The sequence below is a fragment of the Tursiops truncatus genome, chromosome 10 (assembly GCF_011762595.2).
Source record: "Tursiops truncatus isolate mTurTru1 chromosome 10, mTurTru1.mat.Y, whole genome shotgun sequence".
NCBI lineage: Eukaryota > Metazoa > Chordata > Mammalia > Artiodactyla > Delphinidae > Tursiops > Tursiops truncatus.
In genome coordinates, this window is record NC_047043.1 from 22,701,127 (window position 1) to 22,717,141 (window position 16,015).

The 16,015-nt window shown below is 49.1% G+C and overlaps 1 protein-coding gene across 2 annotated transcripts; it reads right to left on the reverse strand.

Annotated features, from left to right (window-relative positions):
* Positions 1-7,891: 7,891 nt before the first annotated feature.
* Positions 7,892-15,873, reverse strand: GNL1 (G protein nucleolar 1 (putative)). Of its 2 annotated transcripts, XM_033863928.2 has the most exons (12): positions 15,619-15,873; positions 15,036-15,201; positions 14,534-14,670; positions 14,217-14,368; positions 14,028-14,099; positions 12,842-13,049; positions 12,599-12,694; positions 11,995-12,189; positions 9,244-9,422; positions 9,003-9,165; positions 8,624-8,764; positions 7,892-8,245 (listed from the first exon to the last, which is right to left on the reverse strand). In XM_033863928.2, the coding sequence occupies exons 1-12, from the start codon at positions 15,689-15,691 to the stop codon at positions 8,007-8,009; spliced, it is 1,821 nt and encodes a 606-aa protein (XP_033719819.1). In that variant the 5' UTR covers positions 15,692-15,873; the 3' UTR covers positions 7,892-8,006. The 2 variants fall into 2 exon arrangements, with proteins under 2 accessions (XP_033719819.1, XP_073666615.1); XM_073810514.1 differs by lacking the exon at positions 14,028-14,099.
* Between the last annotated feature and the right edge of the window lie 142 nt (positions 15,874-16,015).

Consider the following 16,015-nt stretch of genomic DNA (forward strand, 5'->3'; position numbering starts at 1 on the left):
TTTTGGCTGCATTGGGTCTTCGTTGCTGTGCGTGGGGCTTTCTCTAGTTGCGGTGAGCAGGGGCTACTCTTCATTACGTTGCGCGGGCTTCTCATTGCAGTGGCTTCTCTTGTTGCGTGCAGAGACAGGCTCTAGGCGTGCGGGCTTCAGTAGTTGTGGCATGCGCTCTCAGTAGTTGTGGCGCACGGGCTTAGTTGCTCCGAGGCATGTGAGATCTTCCCGGACCAGGGCTCAAACCCGTGTTCCCTGCATTGGCAGGCGGATTCTTAACCACTGCGCCACCAGGGAAGCCCAATAAAAACTTTTAAGTCTGTATAATGCTACTCTTTGTATAAGAAAGACTAAAAAATATTTATAACATGTGTGTTTATTTTTGTAAAAAGAAACTGTGTAAGAATAAAACAGAAACCAATAAAAATGGTTACTTGAAGGGAGAAGGAAGAAACTGATGGGGAGTATACGATAAACGTACTTGTCTGAGTACATTTTTTTTTAATTAATTTATTTTTTGGCTGTGTTGGGTGTTCACTGCTGCGCCCACGGGCTTTCTCTAGTTGTGGCGAGCAAGGGGCTACTCTTCATTGCCATGTCCGGGCTTCTCATTGCAGTGGCCTCCCTTGCTGCAGAGCATGGGGTCTAGGTGTGCAAGCTTCAGTAGTTGTGGCTCGTGGGCTCAGTAGTTGTGGTGCACGGGCTTAGTTGCTCCATGGCATGTGGCATCTTCCCCGACCAGGGATCGAACCCATGTCCCCTGAACTGTCAGGAGAATTCTTAACCACTGTGCCACCAGGAAGTCCCATGAGTACATTTTAAAAATCTTATTTCTACTTTTGAACTTTGAAAGTATTTTACATATTTTAAATGAACTTAATATAAAAAATCAGTCTAAAATTGAAAACTAAAACATATGAATCTATTTATTTGCATATTTTGAGGTAACCATTAAGAGAAAATAATTATTTTAGGTGACTTTTGAATACAGTACTCTGTATATCCTTCATGGTAAATATTCTAAAGACTAAAAGAACAGCTAGTAAATATTAAATTTCACTCAGTAATTTTATTGTTAGTAGTATTAAATATTGCAATTTTGAAATTATTTTACGCATATTTTAGGATAAAATGAATAGATAAATACATCAAAGTTATTAAGATTTTCAATTAGCCTGATAAAAGATATAAAATACAAAATTAAAGAAGTTGAGAGAAAACTACAATGTAAAATTTGAATTGGAAATATCACAATGAATTCATGATTTTTCTAAACACTAAAAGTGTCTTAAAGCAGTGATACCTCTATAGCAATGAGCTCTCCGAGAACCTAAACAGTGGTTTGTATATACCATTATTCGTGAAAAGAACCAGTGCTCCTTGGAGAAATGGCCGATTCCATGTCTGAAGCGCGGGAAAGTAAAAACTGAGCCTGGGACCTCATCATGCCAGAAGCAAGAAAGTGGTCAAGACAACTTTGGGGCATGTCAAAAGGACACAGGAGTCAGCTTAAAAGGGCTCCTACTGGACACATTTGATACAGTTTGAGCACAAAAGGAATAATGACTGTAACTGATTATAACATACTAAATGGATTAAAAACCCTGGATCTATAGTTAAAAAAAAAAAGACTATAACTTTCTACCCTTGTAGATTAATATACCACCACCTTACTCTGAAAATTGGCAATTAAATGGAAATAATTAAGCATTTGTCGTGGCTTTTTAGAAGGAGCCCTACTTTTCCAGTTGATGAGGGAAAGCTCCTCTCTAGATTAATATCTCCTTATAAATGGGGGCGTGGGAGAAGTCGAAAAGCACCATTTTGTAATTCCTGATGAAATAACTCATTCAGGCAAGGATCACTATGGATGCCAATTATTGGGTGAAAGCTTTTTTAGAATATTCAGTGTCAGGAATTCCCTGGTGGTCCAGTGGTTAGGACTCCATGCTCTCACTGCCAGGGGCCTGGGTTTGATCCCTGGTTGGGGAACTAAGATCCCGCAAGGTATGTAGTGCAGCCAAAAAAAAAAAAAAAAAAAAAAATCACAGTGTCAAAGAACCATGCAGATGACTTGCTAATTGCAAAGGGGAACAGTTTACCTTCATAGGACATTTCGGACAGTATCCACCTTAACCAAGTGATTACACTTAGCATCATTAGCTATGGTATGACCTCTTATTACATGCATTCCAATGTGAGGCAATGTGAAGAACGCAGCACTTTTGAAGAATTAGTCCCAAAATTGGGTAACTAGAATCTAATTTTTTTAATTAAAAAAATATGAGCTAGAGGAACAAGTTAAATGGCCGCATAGAAACAATAAGACAAATCCAGAATGTAGGACATTCTATAGAAGAGACTGGCCTAGTCTCTTCAAACAGTCAGTTCTATGAAGAAAAAGACTGGATTCTTCTGGATTAAAAAGAAAAGGGGGGCTTCCCTGGTGGCGCAGTGGTTGAGAGTCCGCCTGCCGATGCAGGGGACACGTGTTCGTGCCCCGGTCCGGGAAGATCCCACATGCCGTGGAGCGGCTAGGCCCGTGAGCCACGGCCGCTGAGCCTGCGCGTCCGGAGCCTGTGCTCCGCAACGGGAGAGGCCACAACAGTGAGAGGCCTGAGTACCGCAAAAATAATAATAATAAAATTAATTAATTAATTAATTTAATTTAATTAAAAATTAAAAAAAGAAAAGGGGAGGGACTTCCCTGGTGGTCCAGCAGCTAAGACTCTGCACTCCCAATGCTGGGGACCTGGGTTCGATCCCTGGTCAGGGAACTAGATCCCACATGCCACAACTAAGATCCTGCATGCCGCAACGAAGATCCTACACGTGGCAACTAAGACCCAGCACAGCCAAATAAATAAATAAATAAATATTAGAAAAAAAAAAAAGAAAAGGGAAAAGAGGAGGACCTAATCACAACAAAAGGCAATGTGTGGAACTTGATTCCTGGTTTGTTTCTTTAATGCTATAAAAGACATTTAAATTGGGAAAGCTTGAATATGATATTAGATTATATTAGGAATTATTAACTCATTAGACATGATAATTCTATTGTGGTTGTGTAAGATATATACTGATGACTTAGGGATGAATGAGCATGATGTCTGCAACTTGCTTCCAACTGGTTCAGGAAAAAGAAAGGATAAGTAGACAGACAAATAGATGGATAACAAGATAGAGACTACTAAAGCAAATGTGGCAAAATGATAGGATTTGTTGAAACCTTGTATGAATGTTTGGGTGTTTACTGTCCTTTTTTTCAGTTTGTGTGTTAGACAATTTTCAAAACAAAACGTTGGAAAGAATTTCCATATTCTTCTTCTTTTTTTTAACATAGTAACAGAAGACATTCCAGGCAGCAGCTCATTAAATTATTTCTTCTTTGTTCTCCCGTGAAACCAAAAGATTCTCATTTATGATATTTCTGAAGGCACATTAAGAAACATGTTCAAACTTTGTTATCTCTTTATTCAAGTTTGGCTTTAATATTTTATTAAAAATTCTTGAATTTGTAAATATTAAAACACTGCAGTTTACTACGGACACAAGAGTGACAATGAACTAGCAATAAAATCAAAGTAGAAGCTAAACTACTTAGAAGCAATAGCAACTCCATAATTCAAAGATAATTTAGACAGGTAATTTTAAAGAATTTATTTAATAAGGCTCAAAGCAGCCGCTCAGCCTGCAGTGATGATGCTCCACCGGCAGATGGCGCTGCAAAGCGTCTCAGGTGCAGCGGGAAACCCATTTACCAATGGCTGTCGCAATCTCTTAATTACTTGAACTGATGAGTTCATATTATAATTTTTATTAATTATTTTTACTGCTTATTGCAGTTACTCTTATACTACTTACTAACTGGTACAGAAGTGTTTTAACAACTGGTTGAGCAGTACCAGTGCAAACCGGCTGAATGTCAGCGCTGTTTCCTCCTATTACGACAGAAGCCACCAGGCTCCTGCGGGAGGGTAATCCCTGCACCGGGACTGTCAGTGCCACCCCCGCCTGCTCTCCAGGGCTTGTTCCATCACTAATCCCCACTTTCCTGCATTTTCAACCTTTCCTCCTCCACTTGACCCTTCTAAACAGCCTGTGAAAATGTTCAAAACTTTAAAAAACTGTTTTCCTCGATTTTATATACTTTGCTCTCTCCGTTTTTCTCTCATTGCAAACACAACCAAACTTCTTGAAAATTATATCCTTTTCTCCACTGCTTCCACTTCATTCCTCCAAATTATTCCTCAATCCCCTGACATCTGGGAATTCTGACCTCATCTGTCCAATGGAACTGCTCCCACCAAGATCAGCAAGGCTTTTTACTAAATCCAGTGGACACTCTTCATTCTTGTCATCAATCCTCAGCAGCATTCTGCACTGCGCCCTTCCTTCCTCCTTCCCTAAGCTTTCAATGCACCACACTTCCTAGGTTTTATCCTGTCTGCTGGTTCCTCTTTCCCTGCCTTCCCTTTTATATTCTCCATGTCCTTCCTCAGCCCTCTTCTCTTCTCACACTACACACTTTCTGTGGATGATCTCAGTTACCCTCCTCCCACCTATATGTTACTGACACCCAAATCTCTGTGTGCAGCCACACCTCTCTTCCCCCAAAACCCTTAATTCCGGTTTACATTCTTTCTCTGGGATCTCTGCAAAAGCCTCTGATCTCTCTCCCCTTTCCAAACCAGTCTCCACACTCCAATCAAAGTGACCTAAGGCACAAATCTCTCCTTCTTGGTCTCAGTGCTCCTCTGGATAAAGCCTTAATCTTTAGCATGGTTGACAAGGCCCAGTGAGAGCTGACCCAAGCCTCTCCAGCTTCACCTTTCGCCACTTCTCCCTTGAACCCTCTGCCCCAGCCATGCTGAACGAGTTAGTCTTCCAAAATTGTTACGTGCTGTTCCTTGCCCTTTGCTGTCCCCTCAGGAATGCTCTTTCCCTCTCAATGCCTGGCTTACTCCTGCTCAGTTTTCAGGCCTCAGCTTGGACCTCTGTTCCTCTAGGAGGCTTCCTCTGACTCACCAAGACTGGCCCCTGCTGGGTGTTCCCATAGCAATTCTTTACCACAGACCACTGATCTTCTCTGTCTTATATAACTTGCTATACAACCACAGCTCCCAGCCCTGTCCTCCACTCCTTTCTGACCAGCATCACAAGACCCTTCTATATGAAGCCACCACTATCCCACAGGACCCTGTTCCACCCTTCTCACAGCACTTATCACACTTTTTTGGTAATTATCTATTTAATTGCTTCCATAGTCCAATAAATTGTGAGCTCCACAAAGGACCATTTCTATGTCACTTACCACTTAGCAGTGACTGGCAAATAGTAATTACTTGACAAATGGACAAATGTTCGATTGGTGAATGAATCCTTGGGGTGATTATAGTTCTACCCACCTTACTTAGTTACAACTCAATAGACTCATTTACAGCAATTCTTTTATAATTTACATATGCTATGGAATTACTGTATTAGTGTCTGGCTGTTCTATTCTTGGAGGGTAGGGTCTATGCCTTACTCAATTTTTTTGTCCCAGAATTCAGCATGCCTGATGCACATTGTTTTCAACCAATTTCGCTGACTATATCAATGATAATGAGAAATAAAGAAACAGAGGCCCAGATAATTGAACTACTCTGGACCACACACAGCTACCTTGTCCCAGAACCAGGACTGGAACTCAGTCTAGAAAAATGGAAGCTCGGAAGAAGTTGTTCAGCATCTAAATGGAATTCCAGCATGAATGAGAAGCACTAGTTTCTCACCATCAAGAGACTGGCCAGGAACTGTGGGAACTCCCACAGCCCAAGACCTCCATGGTCAAGTGTCTCCATAGTGGATGTGACCCAGGAGGGGCGTGAGGACAGGGGTCCTGGGTATTTCATCATGGAGGGGAGACTGGACCCCTGGTTTCCTTTGTCCCTTTTAGTCAGTTTCAAGCTCAGCCTCAGGCAGTGGTCTTCAGTTATTATATACCCTTCTCCTCCCAAATCTATTTGTTGCTAAGATAGTACTTCTCCCAGTGTTACTTTCCTACAGAGTGAGTATTGACAGGGGCCTGGGAAGAATCATTTACAGTCTGGCCCCTTGGGGATGTTAGAGTTGCTTCCTTTCAGGTCTTCAGCATGAAAATCCCCCTTCTCAGCTTCCCCTCCAGCACCAAGTCTCAACTTTCACCCCCACCCCCAGATCTCCCAAATGCCTCTGGTGAAACTCATGAGAGCAAAAGATAAATGACAGTGAAGAGAAGCAGCACAGAGGCAGGGGTACAAACAGAATTCTGATTTTTCTTTTCTCCACTTTTTGAGATGATTCCAACATCCCCAACCCATCTCTAGCAGCAGAGAAGTCCCCTGAGCTTCCCTGATCATCATGAACCTTCAAAGGATGCTGAGTTGGGGTCCTCTTTCTTCCATCAAAAGACCCATCCCTGAGGGTAAAAAGCCCAAGATGGGAGACAGGTGGGTTTTTCTCTCCACTGAAACTTTTTCTCTTTTACGGCACATTTTGGGCAACCCTCACGCATATTCACATGCTGGTAGTACTTAAACTTTGCATTGGAGTGCAAATTCCAGGATTTATGCCCTCACTGGGACCAGTGGAGGAGGGAACTGGAGGAAATGTGTGGCCCAAACACCTCAGCCTCTTTTGCTCCTGGGGTGACAGGGTCTCTGCTGGAATTACAGAAACTGGCCCAAGACCCAGAACCTGAATAGAATGCTTTAGAGTGAAGAGAAGAATCTGGTACGTCCTCTTCTCCTCACCCCTACACCTAATGGCTAACCTATCAAACAACACTTTTTGCTACCACCCGACCCAGACAACATTGTGGCAGTCAATAAACCAAAGCCCATTCTTCCTTTTCTCCAAGAATTAAATCTGGGAGTCCAGCTGCTTGCTTGACAAGGGAGAAGTACAGCAAGGCCTAAAGTGCCCTGACTCACAAGAGACCTGACCCCTGCGGAGATGTGCCTGACACTGTAAGCCAGCTAAGAACCTGCACCGGGTCTCCTTGGCTCCATCTCAAACCCGGGTAAGTGGGATTCAGGAAGCTGGCTCTGTGCCCTCCCCTATGAATCTAGTACCCCCTAGTGTTACAGGCTTTTAACTAGTTAAACTTGACACTACACTCAAAGGGCTCTTCTGCTCAAATCATAAACGTGCATGCTACTTTTCTGCCACTAATCAAGACTACTCATACACGTTTAAGTAACATTTTCACAAGCATCGAGTCTTAACTAAATACCTCCATCAACAGGAAGTTCTAGAGTTATACTATATGAGCCCTAAGGATTTGGAGGACATTATACCCCCATCTTAATCCAAAAAGCTAGGTGCCTGATTAATGGGGTCTTGGCCACGACCAGGCAGTATATTTAGGTCAGGCGTGTTTGTGCAGCTTTATATGTTCAGTGCTTAGCATAAGTCCAGACACACAGTCAGACCTCAATAAATATTTGTTGAATTGGAATAAATCCTATAAATATCTCACCTGGAGACATCAGCTGTGACATCTTCTCTTACTGCTTCTTCTCCCAGAAGCTCCTCGAATAACCCAGGTCTGACAGCTGAGGGGGGGGGCACAGGGGGCTGCTCCAATCCCAGAGGGACTGACACAAATTCCCAAAGGGGGCTGAATTTAGACCAGGCCTCAAAAGCCTGAAGTGACCTCCCCTCCCCATGTTGATGATGGGGTTCCTAAGGTGCAAGTGGGAGTGTGAGCAGAGGAAGCGGGTTTCAGGCCTTAGAACCCACTGAATTAACTCCTAAGAGGACTCTTCCTTTGCAGAGAGAATGCACGAAAAAAGAAGGGAGAAAAGCAGCGGAGCCTCCCACAGCTGTCAGCCTGAGACAGCTGCTCTCACCTCAGTCCATCTGGGGAAGGGGCTACAAAGCAGACAATCTTTATTCACAATTGGGGTGGCAGACGGGAGAGACCCCCAGGTCAGTCCAAAAGCAAAGATACGGGTGGGGCGGGGGGGGAGATGGCGCAGGGCAGGGACTCAGCACTCGTCCTCGCCCAGCAGGGCGTAGGGGTTTCGGGCGGCCAGGCTGGACCCTGGGGCTGAGGTTGGGGTGTCCTCATCCCCTTCCCCCTCCTCATCCGCGTCCCGGTCCTCCTCTCCCTCCTCCTCACAGGAGCTGCTCAGCTCTTCCTCCTCCTCCTCCTCGTCACCTGCGGGCCCCACCCTGCCCTGCAAAACCACCAGCTCCATGGTCTCTGGGTGGGACTCCCAGGTGCCTGGGGAACCAAAACAAGAAAAAGAATGGAGAGTTTTGAGCAAGAAACTAATGCCAGGCCAAGATGGGGAAGAGGCAAAGACTAAGAATAACAATGACTTTTATAGCTGCTGCCATTCATTTGTTCACGCATTCATTCAACCTCTCGTGTACTGGGCACAGAACAGAAGCTCTGTTGCACATTAACTCCAAACGTGACCACCACCTTGCCAGAAGGCAACTAACCACCCTGGTTCTATAGAGCAGGAAGTCATCTCAGAGCTGCTTAGTAACACAGAGCTGGCCTATGGGTACAGAATCCGAATCCTCACACCTACAAAGCCCACACCTTTTTGCCTCCATCACAGCAGCAGCTAGGGAAGAACACTGGCCGACTGACCTTTCTGCTCGCTGTAGCCTGGGGGCTGAAAACACAGGCTGAGGCGGCCATCCAGTGCCAGCCGCAGGAGGCTATTGGCCGCTCTGTACACATCATTTCGGGCCGCCTTGGCTGTCTTGTAACCACGTTTCTCTGCCCAGGCTGGAAGGAGAAAAGAATGGGGAGGGAAGACCATCAACCAGGCCCAGTCACCATCATCCCACTCCCCTAACACAGTCCTTCCAGTTTCCCCCAGAATATTCCAGGCCCGAGATCTTGCTGGCCCTGAGACAGAAGCCTAGGGGTGACTGGCCAGCTGCCCCATCGATGGCAGGACCTCTGAGGAAGGAGAGGAAAGGAGATAGGGCAAGGGGAGGAAAGCCAGGCGTGTGGAGCCCACCTTCACAGATGTCCCAGGCACACCACGGGTGTTCTGCGGAGGGGTCCTCGGCCTCTGGGTGGCGCAGGTGGAGCAGGGCCTGCACAGGGATCCGGGAGGCCAGGTAGCCCACGGCAGTGTATGGCTCCTGGATTTGGGCGATGGGGTAGACCCCTGCCAGGACCTGAGGGGAAACAAGAGCACTCAGCACCTTCCTCCATCTCCTGCATTCTCCCCACCTCTGGCCCCTCTGCCCTTATACCTGCAACTGCCTGGGCAGAAGCGAGGGGAATATGAGGCCTGGACAGTCACAGAGCTTCACGGAGGGGGTGAGAAAGTAGGTCTGAAAGTATCGGGTGTGGCCCGGGGTTCTGGAGACACTCACGACCTTCCGCCCCACCAGCCCGTTGATCAGCGAGGACTTGCCCACATTGGGGAAACCTGAGGAACACAAGGAAAATTAACACCTGACAGATCCTTACTCTGTGACAGGCAGGATGCTGTGCTATAGCTATAGATGAATGGAGAACTAAGGTGCAGAAAGAAAGAAAGGAAGCGGTATAACATCGCAAGTTACAAATCAGGCTCTGGGCTGCCAGGGCTGAATCCTGGCCTCCCCATTTACCTAAGCTTTGTGACCTCATGGCAATTTACTTAATTTTCTGAGTCTCTGTTTCCGCAGTTTACAGAGCAGATACCTCCAATCTCAGAGTGGTTAGGATGAAATGAGAAACAAATACAATCGCGTGGCACTGTGTCTGCAGTAGTCTAAGTGAGACATGCATCTCATGATTATCAAACTTCTCCAAGGAGAAGACAGAGCCCAGGGGCTCACTGCCACTCTCTTCATTACCACCACCTTCCACCACACATCTCCTCTACAGCACTCTGGCCTCCCAGTGCCAGAATCTCCCTCCAAAAGGTTTCTTCCATCCCACCTCTGTGGTCTTACCCTGGACCTGTCACTTCACACCTTCCAAATCTCACCTGCAAGCACCCCTCTCTCTGCCCTGACATCTCGTCTTTCCAGCTCACTTATTCTGGTCCCTCCATTCCAATAAACCTCTGACACTGACTAGCTTGGGAACAGTATTCAATACCCAACTCATGTCCTCACTTCCCTTCTTATGCAACTTAAATTCCATGATTCAGCTCTACAGCCAGTCCGCCTCATAGACCTTTCACTCCCTGGTCCCACCTCTCCCCTTCTTCTTAGTCACCTGGCAAAACTCCAACCCTGTAAAATGCAACTCTGGCCATTCAGCAGCGGACTGAGGCTGGGCAAAGATGCACCATGGTGCTGACTGCACTCTGTTTACAACCCACTCAAGTACAGTTGGCCCTTGGTATCCACAGAGGATAGGTTCCAGGAGCCCCTATAGATACCAAACTCCCTGGAGGCGCAAGTCCCTTATATAAAATGGCATAGGGCTTCCCAGGTGGCGCAGTGGTTAAGAATCCACCTGCCAATGCAGGGGACACGGGTTCGAGCCCTGGTCCAGGAAGATCCCACATGACGCGGAGCAATTAAGCCCATGCGCCACAACTACTGAGCCTGCTCTCTAGAGCCTGCGAGCCACAACTACTGAACCTGTGCGCCGCAACTACTGAAGCCCGCGCACCTAGAACCCATGCCCCGCAACAAGAGAAGCCACCACAACGAGAAGCCCGCACACCACAATGAAGAGCAGCCCCCCGCTCACTGTGACTAGAGAAAGCCCACGCGCAGCAACGAAGACCCAACGCAACCAAAAATAAATAAGTAAATAAAAATTTAAAATAAAAATAAATAAATAAATAAAATGGCATAGTACAGTCAGCCCTCCATATCCATGGGTTCCTTGATTGTATCTCCTCTCAAAAGGGGGTGGGGGGATAAGACTCTCCTTTGACAACCCCTGCCAGCCTCGTTCCTCTCTCCTCTTTAAAAGAGTTTCACTGTAAAGCGCCACAACTAGAGAGAGAAAACCCGCACGCTACAACTAGAGAGAAGCCTGCGTATCACAACTAGAGGGAAGCCCATGCACCGCAATGAGAGATCCCGCATGCCGCACCTAAGACCCAATGCAGTGAAAAATAAAAAATTTTTTTTAGATAATAAATAAATAAAATATTTTTTAAAATAGGGAAGATTCTCCTTAGACTTAAAAAGTTAAGACCAAGAAAGAAACTGACACTTCTAAGCTACTACTATAATTTAATGATCATTCTATGATGGACTGATTATTACAACTAAAAAAGTTAATGTGTAAATCGTATAACAGTGCCTGGTTCACAGCAAGCATCACGAAGATGTTAATTTTTAACATTATTATTATTACTATTATCACTATCTGTCAGGCTTTGTTAGGCTCTCTCTACACTATTCCCTCCATTCCTCTCATCCATTCTTTTTTTTATATATAAATTTATTTTTATTTTTGGCTGCATTGGGTCTTCATTGCTGTGTGCGGGCTTTCTCTAGTTGTGGCAAGCGGGGGCTACTCTTCGTTGCAGTGTGCGGGCTTCTGATTGCAGTGGCTTCTCTTGTTGTGGAGCATGGGCTCTAGGTGCCGCGGGCTTCAGTAGTTGTGGCATGTGGGCTCAGTAGTTGTGGCTTGTGGGCTCTAGAGCGCAGGCTCAGTAGTTGTGGCGCACTGGCTTAGTTGCTCCGCGGCATGTGGGATCTTCCCAGACCAGGGCTCGAACCTGTGTCCCCTGCATTGGCAGGTGGATTCTTAACCACTGCGCCACCAGGGAAACCCTCGTCCGTTCTTTTAATTGAGCATCATTGTTCTCATTTTTCAAATCAAAGTCACTAAGACTGACAGTGGGTAAATAACTTGCTTGAGATCAATAGGCTGAGAAGCAGAATTTAACTCAGGTGTGCCGTGATCCTTCCGCGACAGCAGAAAGCCTCCTCTGCCCTCAGAGACCCTGGAGCCTAATGGGACCTCACCACCTTCCCTCTTTTCCAAACATCGAAACCCTGTGCCTCCTAGGAGGCCGCCATGCGTGGCCGCCGCTTCCTTACCCACACAGCCGATGGTCACCACCCCGTCCTTGTAGCGCTCCCGTATGGGGCCTGTTGGCTCCATCGCTGAGTCAGTCTGCTGCTCCACCAGGACGGCCGGCCCGTCCTCCTCTTCCTCCTCCTCCCCAGAGCCATTACCCCAGGTGGCTCCAGCCACATCCCGGGCAATCTTCTCCCGCCAGCTGCTCAGGTCCACTGTGCAGGGAAGGAAAGAAGAAGAAGGTTCTCCCCAGGGCCACTGTATACGATGGCGCAGACCATGCACTGCACAGCTGATGTAAGTGGCGCCCTCTGGATTGGGTAGGGCCAAGCTGCGCAACAGCGACTCTCCCCAGCCTTCACTTGACTCCACCCTGGAATCGGGTGCATTTCTGAGTTTCTGAAAAGCACTGGCAACACTGAAGACAGCAAACCAGTGGGGCTCCTGCCTCCCTGCTGCCTCTCTTGTCCCACCAAGTCAGGCTGCTCCCTCTCCCACCCCACCCCATGGCCTCTCACCTGAGTCCATAATAGAGGGACTGACTTTGGGAAAGGTGAGCAAAATGACTTGGGACTTTGGGTCTCCCCCACGGCCTCCCACAGCTCCCCTCTAAGGGGCACATACCTTTCCCCGCAGTGATAGCTTCACAGGCTCTCAGCAGCTGCTCCGGCCCCAGAGCCCGAGTCCATCCTCTCCCCCGCCTCCGACTCTTCTTCAAGACTGAGATCAGAGGGCACAAAAGCGTGAGCACACCCCATGGGGCTTATGTACCCCCTCTCTCCCACCACCCTCAGGCCCTAGATCAGGTCCCCCTTTGTCCCTTGCCACCCCACCTCTCCCACGCTGCCCTCCTCATTGCCCACTCACCACTGCTAGGGTCCTGTGGGGTGCAGGGATCCCGAGGAAAAGAGGTGAAAAGAACAATGTGGAGCTGGGGATAGTGTTGATGGAAATAATGCTTCCAGGCAACCACGAGAGCCGGCGGGGCCAGATCCACCTTGTTCAGGACCAGCACCAGGGCCAGCCCTAGCTCTCCAGTCACGTACTCGTAAAATGCTGGTGGGAAATTCACAACCTGGAACAGGGATGGTAGGAGGAGGGAGTGATGCGAGGTCAACCCAGAGTTCTCTGCCTCCAGCTCCTCACACAGCAGGCACAGATTGGAGACAAGACCCTGGTGGAAGCAGATTCTGGGGCAACAAGGATAAATCAGCCAAACTGAACTAGGAAGACAAAGCAGGCATAAGTAACACCTATGTGTTTGTCTCTGGGGGGCTTCCTGTAAGGCCTGATTAGGAATGGAAATGAGCTAAAAAGAAGACAAGGAAACAGAGACCCCCAACATACTGGGCTAAACGCTGAGATCACTCACAGGGGTGGGGGTGGGATAGAAATTAATATCTATTTTCACAGGTACACAACTGTCTACATGTGTACACAAACGTGTGTGTGCACGCACACGTGTGCATGTTTGTGTTGAGCACGTGTAGCTGCGTAAGTGAGCTTGTGAATGCACATGTATGTCTGTGAGTATGTAGGAGTGCGTGTGTACGTGTTACGGAGCTCCAACCTAAAGGTCCGCACAGACTCCAGACCTCCCTTTCTCCCACTGGAGGACAACAGTGAAGTGGCACAGCCAGGTCACACAAGGGCTGCCTAGCAGCAGAGTCTAGAGCCTTAACCACTACCCTAGCATCCCAGGTGAGGACGAGTTCTGTAGTGACTAATATGACAGGGAAGCCCCCTTCACAGAATCCCCTGGAGCTCCACACTGGGATTTTCTATTTAGCCCTAGTGGGCTAGGAAACAGGATGTGTATGCAGTTTTCCATCAAAGAAATAAAGGAGAGGAAAGGCAGTTGGCCAGGGGAGGAGTGACAGGCTCTGACACTGATGAATGAAGACTGAGTTCCTGACTGCAGACATCAGGATGGGGTAGAGGAGACTGAAAAGAAGAGGTTACCTCTCTGACTCCCAACTCCTGCCTCTGCCCTTTACCCAGCAAGAATCTTCCCCCCTCCTGCCCCTTACCCACCCTCATCCCCAGGACTCACTGGATGTCGGATATCAGTAATTAGCAGAACAATGTCAGACATCTCTAATACTCGCCACAGCTGCCTCCACGTCTGAAAAGACAAGGTCAGTGGAAGAGAACCTGAGCCCAGAGTCGCTCTCCTGCATGACCCCAGACCAGTTTGACCACGGGTGACTATGCCCCACTCCTGTCCCCACTCTAGTCTCACCTCCAGATTGTGCTCAAAGTAGCTGAGTTTCTCAGAGGTGTAAGCCCCATGAATCTTCCCAAGATACTCCTGGAAGCTCCGTTCCTCCTGGCTCATCAGTTGCTCCTTGGACATCTCATAGCTCCAAGGAGGACGTCGGGGAAAGTCCAGGACTGAGAAATCAAGAAAAAATCCAAATAAGTCTGAGGATAGTTTCAGGACTCAAGGGTGCATCCATCCCAGACCCCTTCTTCCTCCCGGTCAGCTCTTACTCTTCCAAACTCCTTTCCCCAGCCCACTGCCTGTCCCAAGCATCCAGGCGTTGAGCTCTCACTTACCGGAGCCGGGCTGATAGACCTCCCAGATGTCCAGCACCAGCAGCTCAGCACTGACGGGCTGTAGCACTTGCTCCCGGGCTGCTCTCTTTCTCCTCTCCACCTCCTCCCGGCTGTCTCGTTCAAAATGCAGCCGGTATCTACAGGACAGGGACCACGTCATCCATCACAATCCTTGGCCACAAATTCCCCTCTTGGGCAGGCAACTTCGCAAAGCTTTCACTCCAGAGTTCAGGTCTCCCCTCTGAGTCGGCCCTCTCCCAAATCTTTTTCACGCAACAGCAGGCCTTCCCCTAAGTTTCGCCCTTCTGAAAGCCAAACTCTCTCCAGCCCCTCCAGAAGGGAAGATTGTGGACCGCTCCGGTGACCCAGCGGCCCGCGGAGAACCGTGGTAACCCAGCCCCACCAGTTTCAAGCCTCCCCCAACGGCAGCAGGCTTTCCCCCAACGCTCTGACTTCCGGGTAGGCGGGGAAGCCCGGGCCAGAGCCCCCTGTCCACTCTCACCGATTTGGGTCATAGCCTCGTGGGCCGAGCCCCTGGGAAGGCTGCTGGTTGAGCCTGCGGATTTGTTGGGTCACAGACTCCCCGTCCGAGGTGTCGGTCTGCTCCTCCCGCCGCTCCCGGCTCCCGCTGCGGCTGTTGGAACTGGATCGCAGCCCATCTTGAAGCCCTGCGGGGAGGAGCCGGTGACGCCAGGGCTGGCCAGCTCTCCCGGGCCAGAAGACCCCCCACCCGGTCGGCCTGGCTCCTCCCCACACCACCCCAGTCTTTTGAGGCCGGACCCTCCCACCTACTCTGCTCAGGACCCTCCCGGATGTGCGTGGGGGGAGGCACTTCTCCTCCAGGGATCTACTGGGATGACGCCCCGTTGGAGCTGGAGGGATTCCCCTCCCCCAACACTCCATCCTTCCCCACCCCTTCCAGATGTAGGGGGCTGGGGTGAGGGAATCCCCTCCGCGGTCGCCCACGCGCGTCGGCGCGCGGCCGCCACCCCCTCTCACGCCTCCCAGAGGTGAGACGGGCACACCCCTCCTCCCAGATGTGCGGGAGTCCGAGCCCCGCCCCCTCCCCTGGCTCCCGCACTGACCTCGCTTCCGCTCCCGCTTGTCCTGCAACTGCTTCTTCTTCTGCTTCACGCTGAAAGGCTTCTTCCTCGGCATGGCCCGGACCAGTCACCTGGCCCGCCCTTCGCCGAGCTCCAGCCGCCTCAACTGACTCCCCCCGAGCCAGCCCCCGCCTCAAGGGCCCGGGACACTGGAGGGGGCGGGACTGGAAGGTGACGTCAGCGGGCGGACCAGGCCGATGCGCCCAGGCAGCCCGGGTGGAAGGCAACCAGGGGGAAATACAGTCACTTTCCACTGGGAGCGAGGCGAGAGGATGCGGGGTGGACTACCCGCACGTGAGAGCCAGTGGAGCTGAGAGGGCGCAGCAGCGGCTAGGAAGGAGGCGCGCGTGGGAGGGTCGGGCTAACTTCGTCACGGACG